The 18,762-nt window shown below is 38.2% G+C and overlaps 2 protein-coding genes across 4 annotated transcripts in view; both read left to right on the top strand.

Moving 5' to 3' along the window:
* The first annotated feature begins 2,221 nt into the window (after positions 1-2,221).
* vps25 (vacuolar protein sorting 25 homolog) lies at positions 2,222-10,035 on the top strand. The gene is made up of 6 exons (XM_004080602.5): positions 2,222-2,476; positions 5,748-5,893; positions 6,174-6,227; positions 6,356-6,444; positions 8,317-8,392; positions 9,338-10,035. Exons 1-6 carry the CDS (start codon positions 2,430-2,432, stop codon positions 9,448-9,450), a joined length of 525 nt encoding a protein of 174 aa, XP_004080650.1. The 5' UTR covers positions 2,222-2,429; the 3' UTR covers positions 9,451-10,035.
* A 409-nt stretch (positions 10,036-10,444) lies between these two features.
* wnk4a (WNK lysine deficient protein kinase 4a) overlaps positions 10,445-18,762 on the top strand; it is a 41,855-nt gene continuing 33,537 nt past the window's right edge. For 2 of the 3 annotated variants that reach the window (XM_023949260.2, XM_023949261.2), the window contains exons 1-2: positions 10,445-10,626; positions 10,750-11,400. In XM_023949260.2, coding sequence (XP_023805028.1) covers positions 10,783-11,400 — 618 coding nt within the window. In that variant the 5' untranslated portion in view covers positions 10,445-10,626; positions 10,750-10,782. Of the gene's footprint in view, positions 11,401-18,762 lie in introns of all 3 variants that reach the window. The other variant, XM_078937038.1, reaches the window with a different exon arrangement.

Consider the following 18,762-nt stretch of genomic DNA (forward strand, 5'->3'; position numbering starts at 1 on the left):
TGAGACGTGGTCGTGGAACAGCCAGTTGAAGGGAGGAAGAGGATCTGAGGTAGAGAGTGGGAGTAGCAACAGTCAGGAGCTCTGAAAGATACGGAGGGGCAAGGTTGTGGAGGGCTTTGAAAGTTAAAATTAGGATTCTGTAAGTGATCCGGTGAGGTACTGGTAACCAATGAAGCTGCTGTAAGACAGATGTAATGGAGGGGGTTTGGGTTATTATTCGAGCAGCTGAGTTTTGAACCAGTTTAAGCTTACGGAGGGTTTTTTGAGGTAGTCCAGAAAGAAGGGAGTTACAGTAATCGATACTGGAGGGGATGAGACAATGGACTAGGACAGCTGTGGAGTGAGAAGTGAGAGAGGGACGGAGACGACGAATGTTATGCAGATGGAAGTGGAGCGAGTGACGTTATTGATGTGGGCAGTGAATGAGAGAGTGCTGTCAAGGATGACACCCAGGGAGGGAAATATGGAGGAATTGTCGAAGGTGAGAGAGAAATTACCGAGCTTGTTAAGAGTGGATTTAGTGCCAACAACGAAAAGTTCAGTCTTATTGCAATTAATTGGAAATTTGCGGCGTACCAGGATTTTACTTCAAAAAGACAAGAAGTTGGAAAAGTAGAGTCAGGTTTGGAGTAGATGTAGAGCTGGGTGTCATCCACATAGCAGTGAAAATGCATATTGTGTTTCCAAAAAATGTGACAGAGGGGGAGGATGTAGATGATGAAGAGAAGGGGCCCAAGGATAGAGCCATGGGGATCACCTGTGGTGATTGGAGTAACCGGAGAGGTGAATTATTTTAATAGGATGAACTCGATGTGATCTGAGAGATAGAATTTGAACCAACTGAGGGGAAGGTTGGTGATGCCAGTGTTGGAAATTCTGTCAGATCTAGCAGGAGGAGGATGGAAACGGGACCAGCATCTGCTGCAAGGAGGAGTTTGTTTGTGAACATCAAATGGCTCGCTTGAGGAGGGCTGTTTCTGTGCTGCGGAGGGGATGGAAACCAGACTGGAGCTCTTCGTATAAATTGTTGCTGGAGAGATGAGCTTGGAGTTGAGCAGCTACAGTTTTTTCAAGAATTTTTTTTGATGAATGGGACGTATGATATTGGGCGGAAATTGTTGAGGTTGGAGGGGTCTCAACCAAGCTTTTTTGGTGTGGGGGTGACTACTGCTGACTCAAGAGCAGTGGGAACTTTTCCAGTCTGGAGGGAGGCGTGAATGATGCTGGTGATCAGTGGGGATAGAGAACAGAGAGTAGCCTTGACCAAAGCAGTGGGTATTGGATCAAGCTGGCAGGAAGAAGTGCTGGATTTTTGGATGAGTTCACTAATTTCATCAACTCATGGGAGGTTAAAAGCAGAAAGCAAATGAAGTGGAGGAATTAGAGCAGTGGGGATTGCATTTGGACTTAAAGACGGCTTAAGTTGCTGATGGATCTGCTCAATTTTAGGTGTGAAAAATGATGCCAAGGAGTTACAAAAATCTGAGGAGTACAAGTGTGTGTGTGGGGGGGTGCATTTGGGCATGTTGTTGTTTTTGATAGTAGTGAAAAAAGAACTCTTGTGTTTCCTATTAAAGAGTTTACTAGACCAGAGAAATAAGTGATTTTTGCCTCAGAAAAACAGTCATTGTAATGAGAAATATGAATTGTGTACATTTGCTTGTGGACAGTAAGACCAGACGTAGATATATCAAACTTTGGATGATTAATCGTGAAATTAAAAGTAAAACAGATACAGCTCTATATGTACATCCACATTGAAATGATGCCATAAGGATGACTTAATCATACAAATACACATCTGTTTTTATGCATAGAATACATGACACATTTAATCATTCAAATGTGAAGTTTGTCGAAAAGGGTTTAAAAATTTGCTTTAAAAAGAGTGGGAAGAAAAGAAGCACACTTATATTTCCCACCCAATTAAGCTTAATTAAGTTATTGATTGGTTGCTTGAAATGTTTTGGGTGGAAGCAAATTCGTATAATCCCACCCTTATTATATTTTACTTGAGTATTTGCCCCCACCCCTTTTTTTACGCAGTTATAACAATATATTAAAGTTTACTTTACTATTTTCATTATTAATTTTGCTTGTTTGTTTATGTCAAAGTCGGTCACAGTTGAAACAAGTTTCAGATTTGATGTTGAAAGAAAGCGTCAAATTCTGCAGATAGTCAGTCATCATGCTTTCAAGGTTGGTATTTTATATGCATTTTGATTACAAAGAATTGCTACTTACTGTTAAGGCTTTGTTATGGGAACACCATACACCTAGTACTTTGTGTTGTTTTATTTCATTCATTGAAATTCGTTTTGTTTCATTCATTGAATTTCATTCCATCAGTTTGTGTTAAGTCGGAATTATTTGGGAGCCGGAATCTTTACCGGAAGTTGCCAGCTTCGTCGTGTACCGCTTCCACTGCGATGAGTTTCGAGTGGCCCTGGCAATACAACTTTCCGCCGTTTTTTACGTGAGTATAGATGAACTAAGACTAACTTTAACAAGGAGACGTTACATCTTTTTACTCTATATCTTATTTTGCAACTGAGCTGTGGGACTTTGTTTCGGATAGGGCATATTCTCCTCAAGCTAACAGGCTAAAAAAAAACACAAAATTGCTAAGGAAATACTACTAGTTACTCTTCAAGTTCTTTGATTAGCCTATTAAACAGCTTGTTATAATGAGAAATTTAGCAGCTCATTATAGCGCGACCAAATGCAAATTTTAACTAAGAGTATAAAAACTCTGGGTTTTAAAGTTACCTTAACTGTGATTAATAAGCAAAGTTTACTCAGGTCGCATACAAACATCATGGTCATTCATGGTGTAATCTATTGTTCTAATCTAACGCAGAAAAATTACAGTGTTATTTAAGAATGTATTATTGTATCCAGATGAAAAGATTACCGGCGGGTTTCATTCATTGTATATGAACTAGTTAACCATGGAAACAACGTGACTATAATGCAGAATGCAGAATAGCTTTTCCAAAAAGCCTGAAGAAATCAGTACATTTGGCTTTTTGTCTCAGCTCAATGGCCTAGTATGTATTGATTCTGTTGTCACTTAGTTAATATTGTGTTTTAATAACATATATTTATTGTGACCAATTAAACAAACGTTTGATGTGATCTCACGTAACCTGTGTTTACAATAGCAAATCAATAAGATAATTGACTAACACAGCTTGTTTAATTGGCAATATCTGCTGTGAATTGATTTTATTGTGTTAAATTAGAAATGATGTGTGTGTATATACTTTTAAGTTAATTGAAAATATATATGTGTGTGTCTGTGTGTGTATGTGTGTACGTTCTCTGGAGCTTTTTCATTTGGAAATCTGATGGACGAGTCTAAGTTTGGAGGTTGCCAGGAGAACGGTACATTTCAGACTGCATTGAGTGTAAAATTTGGTGGAGGAGGAATCAGGGTGTAGGCTTGTTTTTAAGGACTTGGGCTTGACCCCCTAATTCCAGTGAAAGGAACTCTGAATGCTTCAGGATACCAAAACATTTTGGACAAATCCAAGCTCCTAACCTTGCAGGAACAGTTTGGAATGGCCCCCTTCCTCTTCCAACATGACTGTGTACTTGTGCACAAAGCAAGGTCCATAAAGACATGGATGACAAAGTCTGGTGTGGATGAACTTTACTGGTCTGCACAGAGTCCTGACTTGAACCCCATAGAACACCTTTGGCAGGAATTAGAGCGGAGATTGAGAGCCAGACTTTCTCCACCAACATCAGTGTGTGAACTCACCAATGTGTTTTTGGAAGAATGGTCCAAAATTCCTAGAAACACACTCCTCAACCTTATGGACAGCCTTCCCAGAATAGTTGAAGCTGTAAGAGCTGGAAAAGGTGGACCGGCATCATATTGAACTCTGTGGGTTAGGAATGGGATCGCACTTCAGTTCATATGTTTTACTTACTTTTAGTAATATTGCTCAAAATTAACTTTCAATCAAAATAGAATTCATATAATTATATCCTAAAAGACAATGCACACCACATAGCTATTTAGTAGTGCAAAGATGTATTTTTCTATAATAAATAGCAATATGTTGACTTCAGGTTTAGGTTGCTGCAAAATACTTGTTTTTGATGCTTTTTTTCAGTAAATACATTTTTTTGTTTTTAATAATTCTAAATATAACATCTTGAACATTCTTCTAAAACATCAAGACGGTGTGAGGCAGGTTTCATAGACTGCGTTCTGTTTTTTTAGCCCATGCTGTCACAATATTACCGACCCTTATCAAATCAAGCTAGTTATCATAAACAGCTTACAATACCTGTCATTTCAAGTCTGCTAAACCTTTACTACTAGGGTCCCCAGACTGCGTCCCGGGTGCCGCACTCGGCCCACCCACCCGGCCCCCTGAACGATACCAATTGCATTGTTTTTTTGTTTTTTTTTGGCCTGGGCACGTGGTTGAGAGTAATGGAAGCATGGAAAACTGGGGTGAAGTGGGCCTGCCTAACAGAATCCCTGGAATTGTTTTTTCTCATGTCAATAAAGCTTATTTAAATTGAGATGTCAGCCAACCTAAAAGTGTTTCTACTGTGACCTCACTTGGCCCCAGTCATAGAACTTGAACGTGACCCCCCCTCCCCCCCCCCCCCCCCCAATCAGAAAAGAAAAATGACAAAAAGCTTAGGGAAGACAAAAATTGATCCAGAATGCAGGGTATTTAACCTGTTGTTGACAAACAAGTATTTTTTTGTTCAACATAAAGAAAAGGCGGTTTGTCTCATCTGCCAATGGACGGTTGCGGTATTCAAAGAAGACAATCTACGCTGACATTATGAATCCCATCACAAAGAGAAATATGATAGTTTGCAAGGGCAAATGTGAGCAGACAAACTCTCAAAGCTGAAAAATGGTCAGTTAGCTTAGCAGACTGTGTTACTGTATATTTCCTGACTTTCATGTTAAGAACCCAGAGAGGGTTATTAGTTTTTTTATTGATTTCATAAATAGTGTTATTATATCTCTGCTGATTATCATTATTTATTTGTTTTTAGTGAAGAACCCAAATTATATCTGGGTTATGTGTGGCTTTCTGGGTAACAAGACATGTCTACATTTAGACACCCCTGCGACTGTCACTCTTTTTCTGTTTCAAGCCGACCCTGGCCCCCGATCAGAGAATGGAAACGTCATGTGGCCCTCACTGGAAAAAGCTTGGGGACCCCTGATTAACTAGTTCTTGATTAAATTTATTTTAAAATCTCACAATCTTGTACTGGATTTGTGTTGGAAATGTGTATAAACCCAATGATGGTTATTGTAGAATTTATGCAAAACTCTTTTAACGTCTGACCTTTGTTATGGACTTTTAGAGTCATTCGTCACTTTCTGTCCTCCTTGAAATACCTTTGCAAACCCTGATCTTTTAAGAAAGTTCAGCATCCCTGAGGGACTCCACATACCCAGACTCTGGATGTTTAAGCTGCTGGTCTCTGTCTCTTCCAAGAGTTTCAGGACTCTCGGATCACTCAAGCAATACAATTATGACATGACACTTTTTTCTTATTTTATTTTATTGGAAAGATTGTCTTCTGTCTGACATAATTCTGAGATCATTTGCATCAACAAGAAACTCAACGGTTATTGCAGCTTTTCTTTTTGTTTTTTTGTTTGTTTTTTTAGCTCTTGGTGGTATTTTACCTCAGAACTTTTTAAAACCTTTTTACCTAAAATGTTTTTAAATCTTTTTTTCTTTTTTTTTGCACAGACTACAGCCCAATGCTGACACCAGACAGAAACAACTGGAAGCCTGGTGCTCCCTGGCTCTGTCCTACTGCCGGCATCACAAGCTGTACACCCTGGATGTCATGGAAGCACAAGAAAGCCCCATGTTTAACAACAAGAAGATAGAACGTATCCTATACCTGCTGTACGGTCATAAATGTACAAGAAACTCCTTCTGAGTCAATGGAGAAAATATCTTATGGGGGGGGTTCAGAATTTTATCCTCCAGATATGAATTCTAAAGTTGAATTTTGATGTTGCTTCTCTTTAACTAAACCTCAGGTTTTACAGCCTCTCAACCAGTTTCTGCCCCCCAATATATTCAAATAATTATCATCTGGATTTTCTTTTGAAAGTTTTCTTTTAAGACACAAATTAAACATTTCGTTCGTCCTTAATGGAATTCCAGGAAAACTGTCAATGGAAGCGATTCAGATTGTGTTTGAGGAGCTGAGGAAAAAAGGTTAGTCTTACCCATTCTTTTTTTTTTGTTTTAGATGTTTATTTAAAAACAAATTCTTACATAATTGTGCCAAAATGTGTTGCATAAGTAATGCAGTTTTGTTTATATCTTGGCTTTTTTGACTTCAGGGAACTTGGAATGGTTGGACAAAAATAAGTTGCGTTGTTTAGTCATGTGGAGACGACCGGAGGAGTGGGGCAAATTAATATACCAGTGGGTGAGTTAAGAACTTCCTCTCATTTCTCAGTTGGGGGCAAAAAAAAGTCTGAGAGGACAGAAGCATGTTTTTACAGAAACAGATTACTATTGCTGCTAATGCATGTAACTGGTTATTATTATATTATAGCTTCATGCCTCTAAGATGCTTAAATCTGTAAGATGCACTTAGCATTATGCATATGAATTGTTTCTTTGATATGACATATAATTAGAAAATAAATACATCGAATCTCGGGTTAAACATGTAAAATGTATTTTCCTTTAACAATTGGGTACTTTTTAAATAAGGAGTTTTATGTTTTATATTTATGCAACTTTAGCTTAAATAGAGGATCCAAAGTGCAGTTAAAAATACTTTAATGAATTAATTTAAACTTAAACTAAAAGTAGGCACAGTAGAATAGGGAATTCTATTTTGTCAAAAAACTAAGATAATAATCCTGGCATCAAATGGCTAAGTATTGCTCGAACTAATTAACATATAATAGAAAAGAGGACTTTTAATATAAATCTTTTGAAACCAGTTTACTGCCATATGAAAAGTGACAGTTATCACATCTTCAAATTGTTAAAATTTTTTATAGACTTTACCTTATTGCTTTGCCTGAAAGTTTTTTATACCATTAATTTATTTTTTATAATGACATTACCTGTTCGCCAAACGAAAAACCTAATAAATATAAACATTTTACAAAGACTGTTTATGAATTCACTCTATTTTGATAAAGAAAATGTAAGGATTTATAAAAAAAAAAAATCAATTGACACATTTTTCAGATACAATGCTTGTGGTCCATATTAACTAATCTAGTGAGCATCAATGCACACTTGTTTTTTTTACAGAGATTTCTGGGAAATTTACAGGGCTCTGGAATTCAGTATTGCAGATTTGGACACTGAAAAAGTGGCGAGTGTCCTATGTACTGCACAAAGTAGTGAGGGAATTCAGACACGGTTGGACCAAAAACAAAAACAAAATATTATTTGTGTGATTTAAACCACAAAAGGCATTAAGAGCTTGACAGTTAACTTAAATGAGAGTCCCATTTTCAGCACTGGAGTGGTACGTCACAGACACTGTAGGTGTGTTCTGTATACACAATGGAAAGACTACAGCAGCTGAAGCCCAAAACAAACATGCACTGAAGCAAACCCATCCGCACATTTTCTGCTGGTTATTTTGCACACAAACAAGGATTGTCTGTTGACGCTCTTCCAGGGGAGGTCAAGTACGTTGAAACAAGCACAGTGAAAGTCTGACAATTCATCTTTAGTTCAATGAATTCAAAGTTTAGGAATGTTTGATGATTGTGTAGCTATTTATTAACAGATAATTTAATATGCTCACAATTTTTGGTTAATTTACCAAAAGTAATTTTTGCTTAATAGATTAATTACATTTAAATCAATAATTAAAATTAAATTTAGCAAATTTAGCAATTTTTTTGTTATTGCGTTCAAAGTACTTAAATTATTTATTTTTAATGTTAGCAATCTTTTTTTTCTGTTTAAAACCAAAAGTGTTTGTTCTGAAAAAGAGTTTTCACATAACTAATATAAATTGGATAATTTGAGTATTTTTAATATTAGAAATAGGAATTTTCAAATAAAAAAATAACTAAAAATACTTTTTTTCTCAAAATAAACCCCACAAAACAGCTACTGAAAAAAAAAAGGTTTTAATTCAAAAATGTATTTTCAGATAGTCTTATGTTTATGTGAAAAACACACAATTTGTTAACATGATCTTCTGATAACTTCCTGACATCACAAAAAAGCTTTGAAAAGTATCAAATTTAATAAAGTCTTAAAGTTATTTTTAAAGATGTTTGTTGTCAAGCAAAAACTAATTTATTCTCTAAAATTTCAGGTTTCCAAAAACGGGATGGTTAACTCTGTGTTTACACTTTATGAGCTCTCTAATGGAGACGACACTCAAGGAGAAGGTATTTCATTTTTTGAATAAATTATTTTCCTGTTTTAATGTAGCCTTAAATTGTGTTTTCGTTGTTTGAAAAGAAAAAACTGATTTTTCCTTATTTTACTATGTTTTGTTTTCTGGATTTCCTTTTATCCTCAGAATGTGATTTATTAATTTTTCTAGAAAGCAGTTTTTTAGAATGAACTATAGAAGTTTGAATGTTTTCCTTTAAATGCAAATTGAAGTGAATAAATTCTCCAAAAAGCTGCAACCATAAACAGCAGATCAGAACCATCAATGGATTTGTAAATTAAAAGATGGATATTACTCCACTCAGTCAACACTGTCGTGGGTAACTGTTATCTTTCTGCTCATTTTTTTTTTTTGCTTGAAACAAATGCGGTAAAAAGAAACGGATTAAAAAAATGCAGAAAGATTTCATATTAATAAAGTTTTTTAAGAAGACACCATAACACATGGGGATTTAAGAATAACTCATATTAAGGGGGGCAGTTATATAGTGAAAAATGAAGAAACAGAGATGTAAATTTGTTTACATAACAGAAGGATTGTTAGCTCATGAACCTGGTATCTATAAGTGTTTTAAAGTCCTTTTTGATCATCTTTTGATCTTTTTTTTTTAAGTTTTCCCAATGGACATTTCTAGGACATAGTTTCTGTAGAGCGGCAGTAATTTATTCCAAATTCACCTCTGAGTTGTGGGCGGGACCGTTGACACAGAGCAAAAGGTGGACCGACATTAAATGGAACTCTATCAAATGCTGTTGTGCGCCCCATGTTTTATTCATAAATGCCAAAATAGTTTCTCCATCCTCAGCTTATCAATCATCAGTTTCATAAGAAATTCCAAGTTCTATCCATTTGGCCAACATTCCTTTTAAAAGTTTCATTCTGTTTTGAGTGGTGGATAGGTTTGTAACTCAATTGATTTCGGTCTTTTTCTACCCAGAGTTTCATGGTTTGGAAGAGTGGATGCTGCTGCGCTCTCTACAGGCTCTACAAACAGACGGCAGAGCAGAGATCATCAGCATGGATGATGGGAAAGGTGTCAAATTCTTCTGAAGGGACGCTGGAACTCGCAATCATTCTGATAGCCCCTCGTGTCGTACCATGTTCAGATTGATTCATCAAGGCTTTGTGAGGTCCACCTCCATGTTCAGCCAAACGGACGCGGCTGTGGTTTTTGCCCCCTTTCAGTTCTCTTTCCAGAAATAAAATCTCCATGGAGTGGTAAGAACAGCATGTTGACACGGGTGACAATTTGTTGCCACATCAACATCTAATGAGCCTGTCAGAGGAATTCATTTTATCTTGTCTGAATACCTTACAGGGAAAGAGCTTTTTCTCCTATCAGCTGTAATTTTTCTCTTAATAATTTTTCTTTGTTAACAAATTTATCATCTCTGGACCTTGATGTAGCCAGAAAATCCCAAAGACCCCTCAGACTCCAGGTTGACTTATATTTCCAGAGAAACGACGCTTCCAGAGGAGAAACTGCAGAGAGCCTCAGCTGCAGACAATTAGTGGATCTAATGTACAGGTGGCTGTCAACCTATTATCGTGCTGTAGCTACTGTGATGCTCCTGTCGTCTCTTTTTCATTCTTTCTTTCACATCTTTTAGGAAAATAAACAAGAATTTCTTATAATTTGTTTCCTTTTTGTACTTGTTTTCAGTAAATTGCATGTTCGGTTTCAGAAAGCAGCTGTTTTCTGCTCTTTTGGAGCCTCCTGCAGGGCAAACCACGCAACTGTCATTTTCTTTTTCTTTACAATATTTAGGAAAACTCCAGGGTTAAACAGTGAAGTGTCATGTAAAAGCAACCCCTATGCACAAATTGTGAAATAAGAGACTGTAGCCTGTAAGGCCTATTTACATAATCAATGCAGGAAATTTTCAGATAGGTCACCTTATTGATCCTTTCTGGAATTTATTAATCCAGTTATACTTAAACGTTTATTTTTGGAGGGGACTAAATATTTTGGATGGAATATGAGACTTTGAAGACCTTGATCGAAATGGCATTACTCCATCTGCGCGTCCATCTGTGCGTCAAGGCGCGCGGGGCGGAGCTGGGAGCGCACACACAGAGCGCGCCCGGGACTTGGCCAACCAGCGTTGTGTTGATATTGGCTGCTCCGTCCTTCCAGAGAAGCTGCGTTAAATCCTAGTGAAGAGCTGCGAACAGAACAACATCAAAACGCTCCAGTCCTCATCAAAAATGTTTTTCTACTAATAAGTAGGTTTTTTTCTTTGTATGCGCACTTTTATAAAGTATTTAATTTCAATTATTATCATTCAAATTATAGTTATTTTTGGAGATGGGATCCTAAACTTGATTGAATGTCATCCTCACATTTAGGATCTAAATCAGGACATCCTTGATTCTGGCGCGATGTCTCACGCTCAAGTTGAGATACCTGGACGTGGATTTCCTGGCCTGTCTGTGGACATGAACGACGACTGCTTCTCCCGAGTGCCGTCCGTCCTTAGGACGCACGGTCTCGGCGCGCGCAGAAACTCTTATGGGCTGCAGAAAATCAGCATGGACATGGATTCGCCTCTTTACAGTGGCGCGCTCTCCAAAGCCTTGTCCTGGTCGGCCGAGAACATCTCGACACTGACTGAGTCCAGAGCAGAGGAGGAGGAAAAGACCGACGACACTCCGCCGCCGTCCTCTCCTGCGTCCTGCTCCAACGCGCCCGCAGACATCCTCAAACCGGACGCGGGAGCCCCCGGGGAGAACTGGGGGTTAGCTCCGAGAGCTCGAGGTGCCAGCTCGGACTCGGAAAATGAACTGCAAAACAAAAAGAACAAGATCTTGTCTCGCATCCAGTTTAATCATCAGTTGGAGCTGGATGAGAAAGAAGACGTGGAGACTAAAGCTGTGGCCACCTCTCCAGAAGGAAGATACCTGAAGTTCAACATAGAGATTGGAAGAGGATCGTTCAAGACTGTCTACAAAGGCCTGGACACTGAGACCACAGTGGAGGTAGCATGGTGTGAGCTGCAGGTGGGTGCTCTTGTGTTTCAGACTAACAGTCATTGTTTTAAAATTTTCTCCTGGAGCAAAGCTGCAAGTTTCTTTGCTAAGGTTAAATTTGATGTAAAATATTAAATCCCAAGACAGCAGACTGACTCTTTCCCTACTTTACTGTCCCACTCAGCTCTAATTCCTGCCTCAGCGCATCAGTGTTAATGTGAAGCTGCTAATCTAGTCTAGTGTATATTATTACTTGCTGACCTTGGGTTGAGTTGTGCCGAACACTTGCCCTGTAACCCTGGTCATCCTGTTTTCACTTAGCTAAAATTGAACCACTTTTTCCACCATGATCCCTCCTTAATCTCTTTTTTCATTAACAACTAGTGACTCTCTGTGAGCACAGGGGCAGATCATTTATAAGCATTTATGTGGAGCAATGATCCTCTCCAGGAGCTCTGCCATCTTTCCTGGCTGGAAACATCTGGACTTGCATTCTATTTCAGAAAATTTACTGAGACACAAGCAAATCTCAGCATTCTCTGGTCTTCGAAGTTTGCAGGCGCCAGGCAGCCTGAGTTACCAGCTGCCTCCTCTCAGGCTTCCATGGTTTGATAGCGAAGTGGTGGATTTAGGGATTTAAACTTTAACTCCGCCCTCGTGGTGCCTGACATAGATCGGTGTCATTATCTGGAAGCAAAAGAAGACCCTGAATCACCTGCTTGGTAGTCCTGACTTTTGCTGCATTCTTCAGGAAATTGCTTTTGTTATACAGAAATTGCTGGGGTTCAGACATTTAAAGGATTATACAGCATTGAAGTGAAGACAGAGATGTTTGCTTCAGAAGCCCACCTGTCATATCACACAGCAGCTATCTGTTTGAAAGAAGTCCCTCCTTTTCTTAACTGAAGGTAGAAAATGAGCCACTTCAACAAAGCAGTCACTTCTGTTTCACTCCCTCTGGTCACATTCAAGCTTGTGTTTACCACTATTTGTCTAAAGTTCAAGCTTTGTTTTGGGTTTTGCTGAGGTAAAACCGTGACACAGTTTTGTAGCTGCTTCCGTTTCACTTCGGAAACCACATGAATTTCTTCTCTATGCCAAAGACACGAGCCTAGTTAAGCTCTTTAATCACTCTTAATAAGCTTAAAGGTAGCCTTTGTTGATATGGTGGCTGCTGTGATAAGTTAACTTGGAAGAGGACTGCCTTAGCACTCTGATCCACACCTGCCCTCATGGTCAGAAGAAACACCAAAGCCTCCAGTTGGTGGCTAAACACAATGGCTCCTGTAGTGTTGATGGAGCAGCAGTTGGATATGCGTCATCAAAAGTCAGGTAAAGTTGCTTTAAGCTCTTTTGAAAGTTTAGTAAAGAGCAAGACGCAATCTACAGGAAGTGAATGTCAAATTTGCAGGATCTGAGGAGCTTTAGGATGCATCTGTTGTAATTCTGTTTTGAGCTCATCACACTTGCATTAGTCATGACTCATTCTGGGACAACTGAAAGTATTCTCTTTTGTTTGGTTCCTCGTCCCCACCTTGACTCTAATGGCAGGTCTGTCTGGGTAGTGTCCTAAGGAACTTTTTGTGCTCACGCGCGAAACCATACAAAACTGTGAGAATTACTCCGTTGCATGCAACAAAAAAGCTGTTACGTTACACGTCAAAACTGTAAAAAGTTGTCACAAGGCAATTAAAAAAAAAAAACCTCACAAATCTTGCAAACAAAGCAACATAAATGTTGTATAATATATTTAAAAAGACATTTATTTGGATTTCTAGGTGTTATTAAATAAAATTTAAACGTTATCATTTTTTATCAAAGATGAAAATCGTGTTTTTAACAGATTTTTGTGACGTTTTCTGTGATGTAGGACTTGTATAAAGAAAATTAAGCTCAGAATTGAATTTATAAGTATTTCTTTTATTTAAATTGTTGTGAATCGGGAGCAGATAAAAAAATGGGTCATTGGAAAAAGTTTTCTAGGTGTGACTTCAAAGCTACTACAAAAAGACACAAGCTCCCAGCTCCCAGCTCCGCTCCATTCTGATGCATCTGCTTGTAGACGACTAGATCCATGGACGTCTTTGTTTTCCTTGTTCAAGCTGGCATCTAAATCAACACTGTACCTGATGAATGATAAGAAGCAGATGCGGGCTTACTCAAGAGTCCTACCCACAAATGTTTTCCATGAATTATCGCCGTTCTGCAGAAACTACGTCCTAGAAAACGACAGGCTAAAAACGGCATAAACATAATAAAAAAGATCACTAGGAGTACTTTTACAATAGAAGAAATGATGATTGGAGTGGGACCTTAAACAAAAAAAAGTCAGTGTGCTGTAAACATTCTAAAATTAAAGATTACAGTGACTAACCCGGTTTCATTTAAGTATGTGCACCTTTGTTAGTAAAGGCAGATGGGGTGTGGTGCATTCAGGTGTCCATTAACACTTTGGCAGGGAGGAGAAACACTTTGATCATTTCACAGTAATGCTTTTACTGTTCATTATTTTTGGAAGAGTTGTAAGGAGATGTCCAAGCAATTAAAAGCCCATCGTTCTACACTGAGAAAGATTATTTAGAAGAGAAGAAAACATTCAATGTAATTGCCAGTCTTCCCAGGGGAGGCTGAGAATGTTGCTTGTGTTAAAAAGTGTAATACCGTGGTCCGGAGGAATTCTCGATTCTGATTGGCTGCTGGGTGTGCATTAAAAAGTGATAATGCACAGTGATAATGTACGTCTAAAAAAGAAGTTCTGGTCACATGGCTTTAATCGTCTATATCACTGCGCTGGCTTCTTTAAAACAAACTTTTGCTTCATCATCTGGACAAAATCAAGCTGTAAGAGGTAAACTTTCTCTCTGAACTGATGCTTTATATAACTTATCGTGACAATCAGCATACATATCGCTTTCCTTTGCTGCTGCAGTCGAGGTTGGTGCCAGCTCAGCCGGCTAAGCAGCACATTGTCACGGTAACATGACAACGCACAGCACCACGTAACAAATAGTCCGCTTCTTGTGAAGAAAGCAATCTAAACCAAACAAATAACAAGAATAAAGTACTAAAAACTGAGTAATTGATTGTATTTTATCTTTATGGATAAAGAATAAAACATTGGTTAAAAATGGGTAAAAATTGATAGCTAAAAGATTTTGTTATGACAGATATGTTAATGCTTTTGTTGGTTTTATTTTTACGATGGCATTCACAAGAATGAAAATATTAAGAATAATAATTGACCATAACGCCACAAGATGCTCCAAATCGTACAAAGAAATACAAGAGTTGTTCACTTCTTTTGGCTGCAAGCTGTAACATGAAATAATACTGATGTATTTTCAAACTGTTATAACACAAAGTAACTTCCGATTTACTAAGTTTGTTAAACCCACAACAATGTGTTAGATCTTTGCAGTTTGTTTTTAGTGTCATCAATTCCCACACGCTTTTCATTTACAGTAATTCAGAAACTGTGTAAGTACCATATAATGTGACTGCTAAAGTAAATAGAGGCAAAAGAATGAAATAAACAGATGATAGTTGCCTAGTAACCTTCCCCCCATGGATATACAGGTGATCCAGGTGAAACATGGGAATTGCAGACTGAACATTAAAAAAATGCAGACTCCATGCATAATGGATGAGCTGGTCCTTTTCACTTCCTCGTGCACACACTGCTGCACACAAGGAGAATTTACAGCTCCAGTGTTTGAGAGTCCAAACCTACTTGTGGCGGCCTTATCCCCAATGCCTTCTTAGTGAGCACAAACCCCCTCCACTGCTGAAACACACAGGAGACTGCGAGCGGAGCAGCCCTCTGAGCTACTGAGTAACTGATAGGAATGAGATCACTGAGGCACAAATCCTCTTCGGCGAGCCCAATGAAAAGGTGCTGCCTGCACAATTGTTGAGCTCATTCAAGGGCAGCCCATTTCATTAGCTTCCTCCACCTTGCAGCACCCGTGTGCACTCTCATATTACATTTTTAAAGCAAAAACAACTTACATTCTTAGGTGACTTTGCATCCTTGTGCTGCAAAAACATTCAAGTATTGGAAAATATTGCACAACTAGTTAACTATTTTTTAAAATTTAAATCTATAATTGTTTTTCTGATAACAAAACAAGATTTTTTTCCTCCTTGGGATGATTTTTTTTCCTGTAGCTTCTTTCAAAAACCAATTCCATGAAAATATCATGTCATACTTAATCATTTGCACATGCCAGATGTTTTAACTACAAAAAATGTAACATCACATTGAATACATTTGCTGTTCCCATCCCAGCTGGCAATGAAAACGATACCTGTCGCTTCTTTCGCCTGCATGTTTGTGTTCCAAGAAAGCAAAATTGTCTCACTAAAAAAAGGAAGAGAGGGTTAGGGTGTGGTGCCAGAAGATTTACATCAGCACTACTGTAGTAAGAGCGGCCTGGAGCCATCACTGGAGCAGTAAAAGTGGAGTCATAAAGGAGCTGGAAGCTGCACTGTTTTGGATTTAAAGCTCACAGAAGAGATTTCGCCTGTGATTTACGGGGTTGAGGTATAAATCTAGCCTGGCATGGGTCCTTTATTTCCTCTTTTTCCCTTCTCAGTCTCATCAGAACTTTCAGAACACAATCCTGGCTGTGTAACCTTTATCTGAATGTGTTTGCCTACAAGCAGTGAGCTTCCTATCAGTTCAGCAACATCAACACAGGCTTTCCTTGAAGAGACAGCAGTTTGGGAAAAAGTCAGGGCCACGTTTTAGTTAAAAAGGTCAACCATCGTCCACATTGGCAGAAAATTACTTTGCAGAATTTAGGTCTGCTATACCTTGAAACAACTCCATTCACTGCCCTTTCAGTTGGTAATTGCCCTACAAGATAAGGCTAGTCTGTACCATTTAGAATGTAGTTGGAGGTGGAGCTAGATAACAGTCTGTCATTGGCTGCTTTTGATAGTATGTTAGTTTCTAATTTAGGGTTCACTGCTTGAACAAGCACAAGCAGCCCTGACTCAAGCCTGACAGCGTTTGATGTGTTTTTTATGAAAGGTAAACTGGGTGCACAGCTTAGCATATGTTTCAGGGCTGCCGTGGGGGCCACTTGAACTAATCCAAACAGCCTGGAGTTTTCTGCACTTCATGTTCCTACAGAAACGTCAAATTTTTAGGAGTCAAGCCCCAAGCGTAACTCAAAATCTGGAAAGTCCTGTCTCCTGACAAGACATATTGCTTCTTCTCGTATCGGTCTAAAATAAACAACTTTGACACAAAGAGACAAAAAAATGTTACTGATAGGAACTCTTGTTTTCTCAGCTGATCAATTTTGCATGGGCAAAATTTCCGTTAATGTATTTTTCTGACTCTAAGTCTCTCTGGACTATAAGTTGCAGATGCCAAAAAATACAGAATAAAGAAGAAATTCATAAATAAATTGTACTGTAGCATAGGTCGCACTTTTGGGAGAAACATATACATGTTCATGCTGCCACTTTCAATGAAAAGCCTATGTAAATGCGCGTTTCAGGCTTCTGTGTTCAAAACTATTGCGTTCACGCATTGCTACACAAATTTCTATGACCGTTTTTGGGCTCTACATAAAAGTGTCTGGCCACTGAATGCAGGTTAAAAGTTAAAGCAGGTTAAACTTTGACCAATGATTGGCCTTATTTTGGAAGTGACATATGGTTGACACCCCTTTTAATTCACAAAGTGCCAACCGTTTAAAAATTTATCATGGAGGAGAAATTAATAACTGCGGTTTCTGCCCAGTCGGAATGATATGAAACAGAGTCTTTCATATATCGGAATAGAGCTGTGACATTTTGCACCAAGCCTCTTCCACCTGTAGGTGGCAGATCTGTACACTAGTATTGAGTAGCGACTGTCCAGTGTGAATATAAAACACTAAACGTGTGTTCAAGGATCCCTATTTAGTGCGTTTAAGAACGGGCATCACATGCCCTGTGTGAACGTAGAATAGAACTGAGCTGCACTTCTTCTGCATTGACGTCAGCAATAAAGACGGATACACACCTACAGTGACCTCCAGTGGTTGTTGCTATTTATATATTTAAAAATCAGATATACGCCAATTCGTACCTGAGTACAACTAACACCTGGCCAAACTATGCAAAAAAAACACAAAACATATTGTGAAAAGTATGTTTATAGTAAAGGGTAACATGTCCTGCTCCCCACATTAAGATCTGCTAATCTGTTTTTGCAAAGCCTATTTTTACGCCTTTAATTTTCAAGTGGGGCACAATAAAAGATTTAAAAAATTTTAATTTAGGTTTTATAACCATAGAACCTTATTAATATACTCCAATTATAGCATCATTACAAAATACTATTTTGTGCTTATCAGCTCTTAACTCAAAGACTGCATTGTGCTATTTTTCAAGTGATTTTTCTCCTTTTTTTTTTACTCTCTTGATGCAAATACTTTCCTGTGCTTGGACAGGCTTTAAATGCATATCAAAACCGTTCTTAATAAAGACCATCCCTGATACACTTAAGCCTGTGCACACAATGGAATAAGAGCAGATTAATTCCATGTCATGAGGCTAAAAAAAAGGTTTTCTCAGGATGATGTCTAATTTTAGATGATAAGTATCCCCCGGCTAAGTTGCTTAAGCTTTTGTACAAATAAAAAAGTTAGGACAGGATTACTATTCAAGTCATTACTGTTTTTAAATGAGCATTTTTTAAGCACCAAAATGAGTAAAGTAAGCTCTTTAAACCCTTTTTTTTAATTGGAGTTTATCTGAAAGCAAAACGCTGTAACAATTTATCCATTGTAAGATTTTCGGTATTCAGTTGTTTTTTGCAAGTCACAATGTGCATCAAAGTTAGCACCGTATCAACCACCACACCTCCTTGTTGCCTGGTTGTCTTTGTTGCTGTTATTCACATTCCAGAAATAGGCCTAGGTTTGAGCTGTTTTAATAGGCTCTAGAAACACTGAACATAGCACAAAAACCCTATAAAGTTTGGGCCAAGCTCCTAAAAAGACCTAACCTTTTGTTATTTTTAACAATTTTTTTCATTTAAGTTTTATATTTTCCTGTTGGAACCTAAAGAATTGTCCCTCTGGGAGAAATAAAGACTGACTTTCACATGTTAACATTTGAACTCTGTAGGGATTTGCTGATGATTCAGCCATATGTGTTTGAAAGCTTGTCACACAGGATGCCTTCAGAAGCAAAAACAAAAACAAAAATAATGCCAGTAAATTGTTTAACAGTATCTTTCACTTTAAGATTGTTTCACTATGTGATACTCTCCCATTCTTTGGAGAACATACTCTCCCAGCAGCTTGGTTTTGACATCTTAAACACAGCTCAGGGTTTACAAGGTGTTATAGTTCTGCAGCCATAGTTGGTAAGGAAGTGAAAAAGAACCAT

Source organism: Oryzias latipes, chromosome 19 (assembly GCF_053564925.1).
Source record: "Oryzias latipes strain Hd-rR chromosome 19, Olatipes_Hd-rR_3.1".
In the NCBI taxonomy this organism is placed as follows: Eukaryota; Metazoa; Chordata; class Actinopteri; order Beloniformes; family Adrianichthyidae; genus Oryzias; species Oryzias latipes.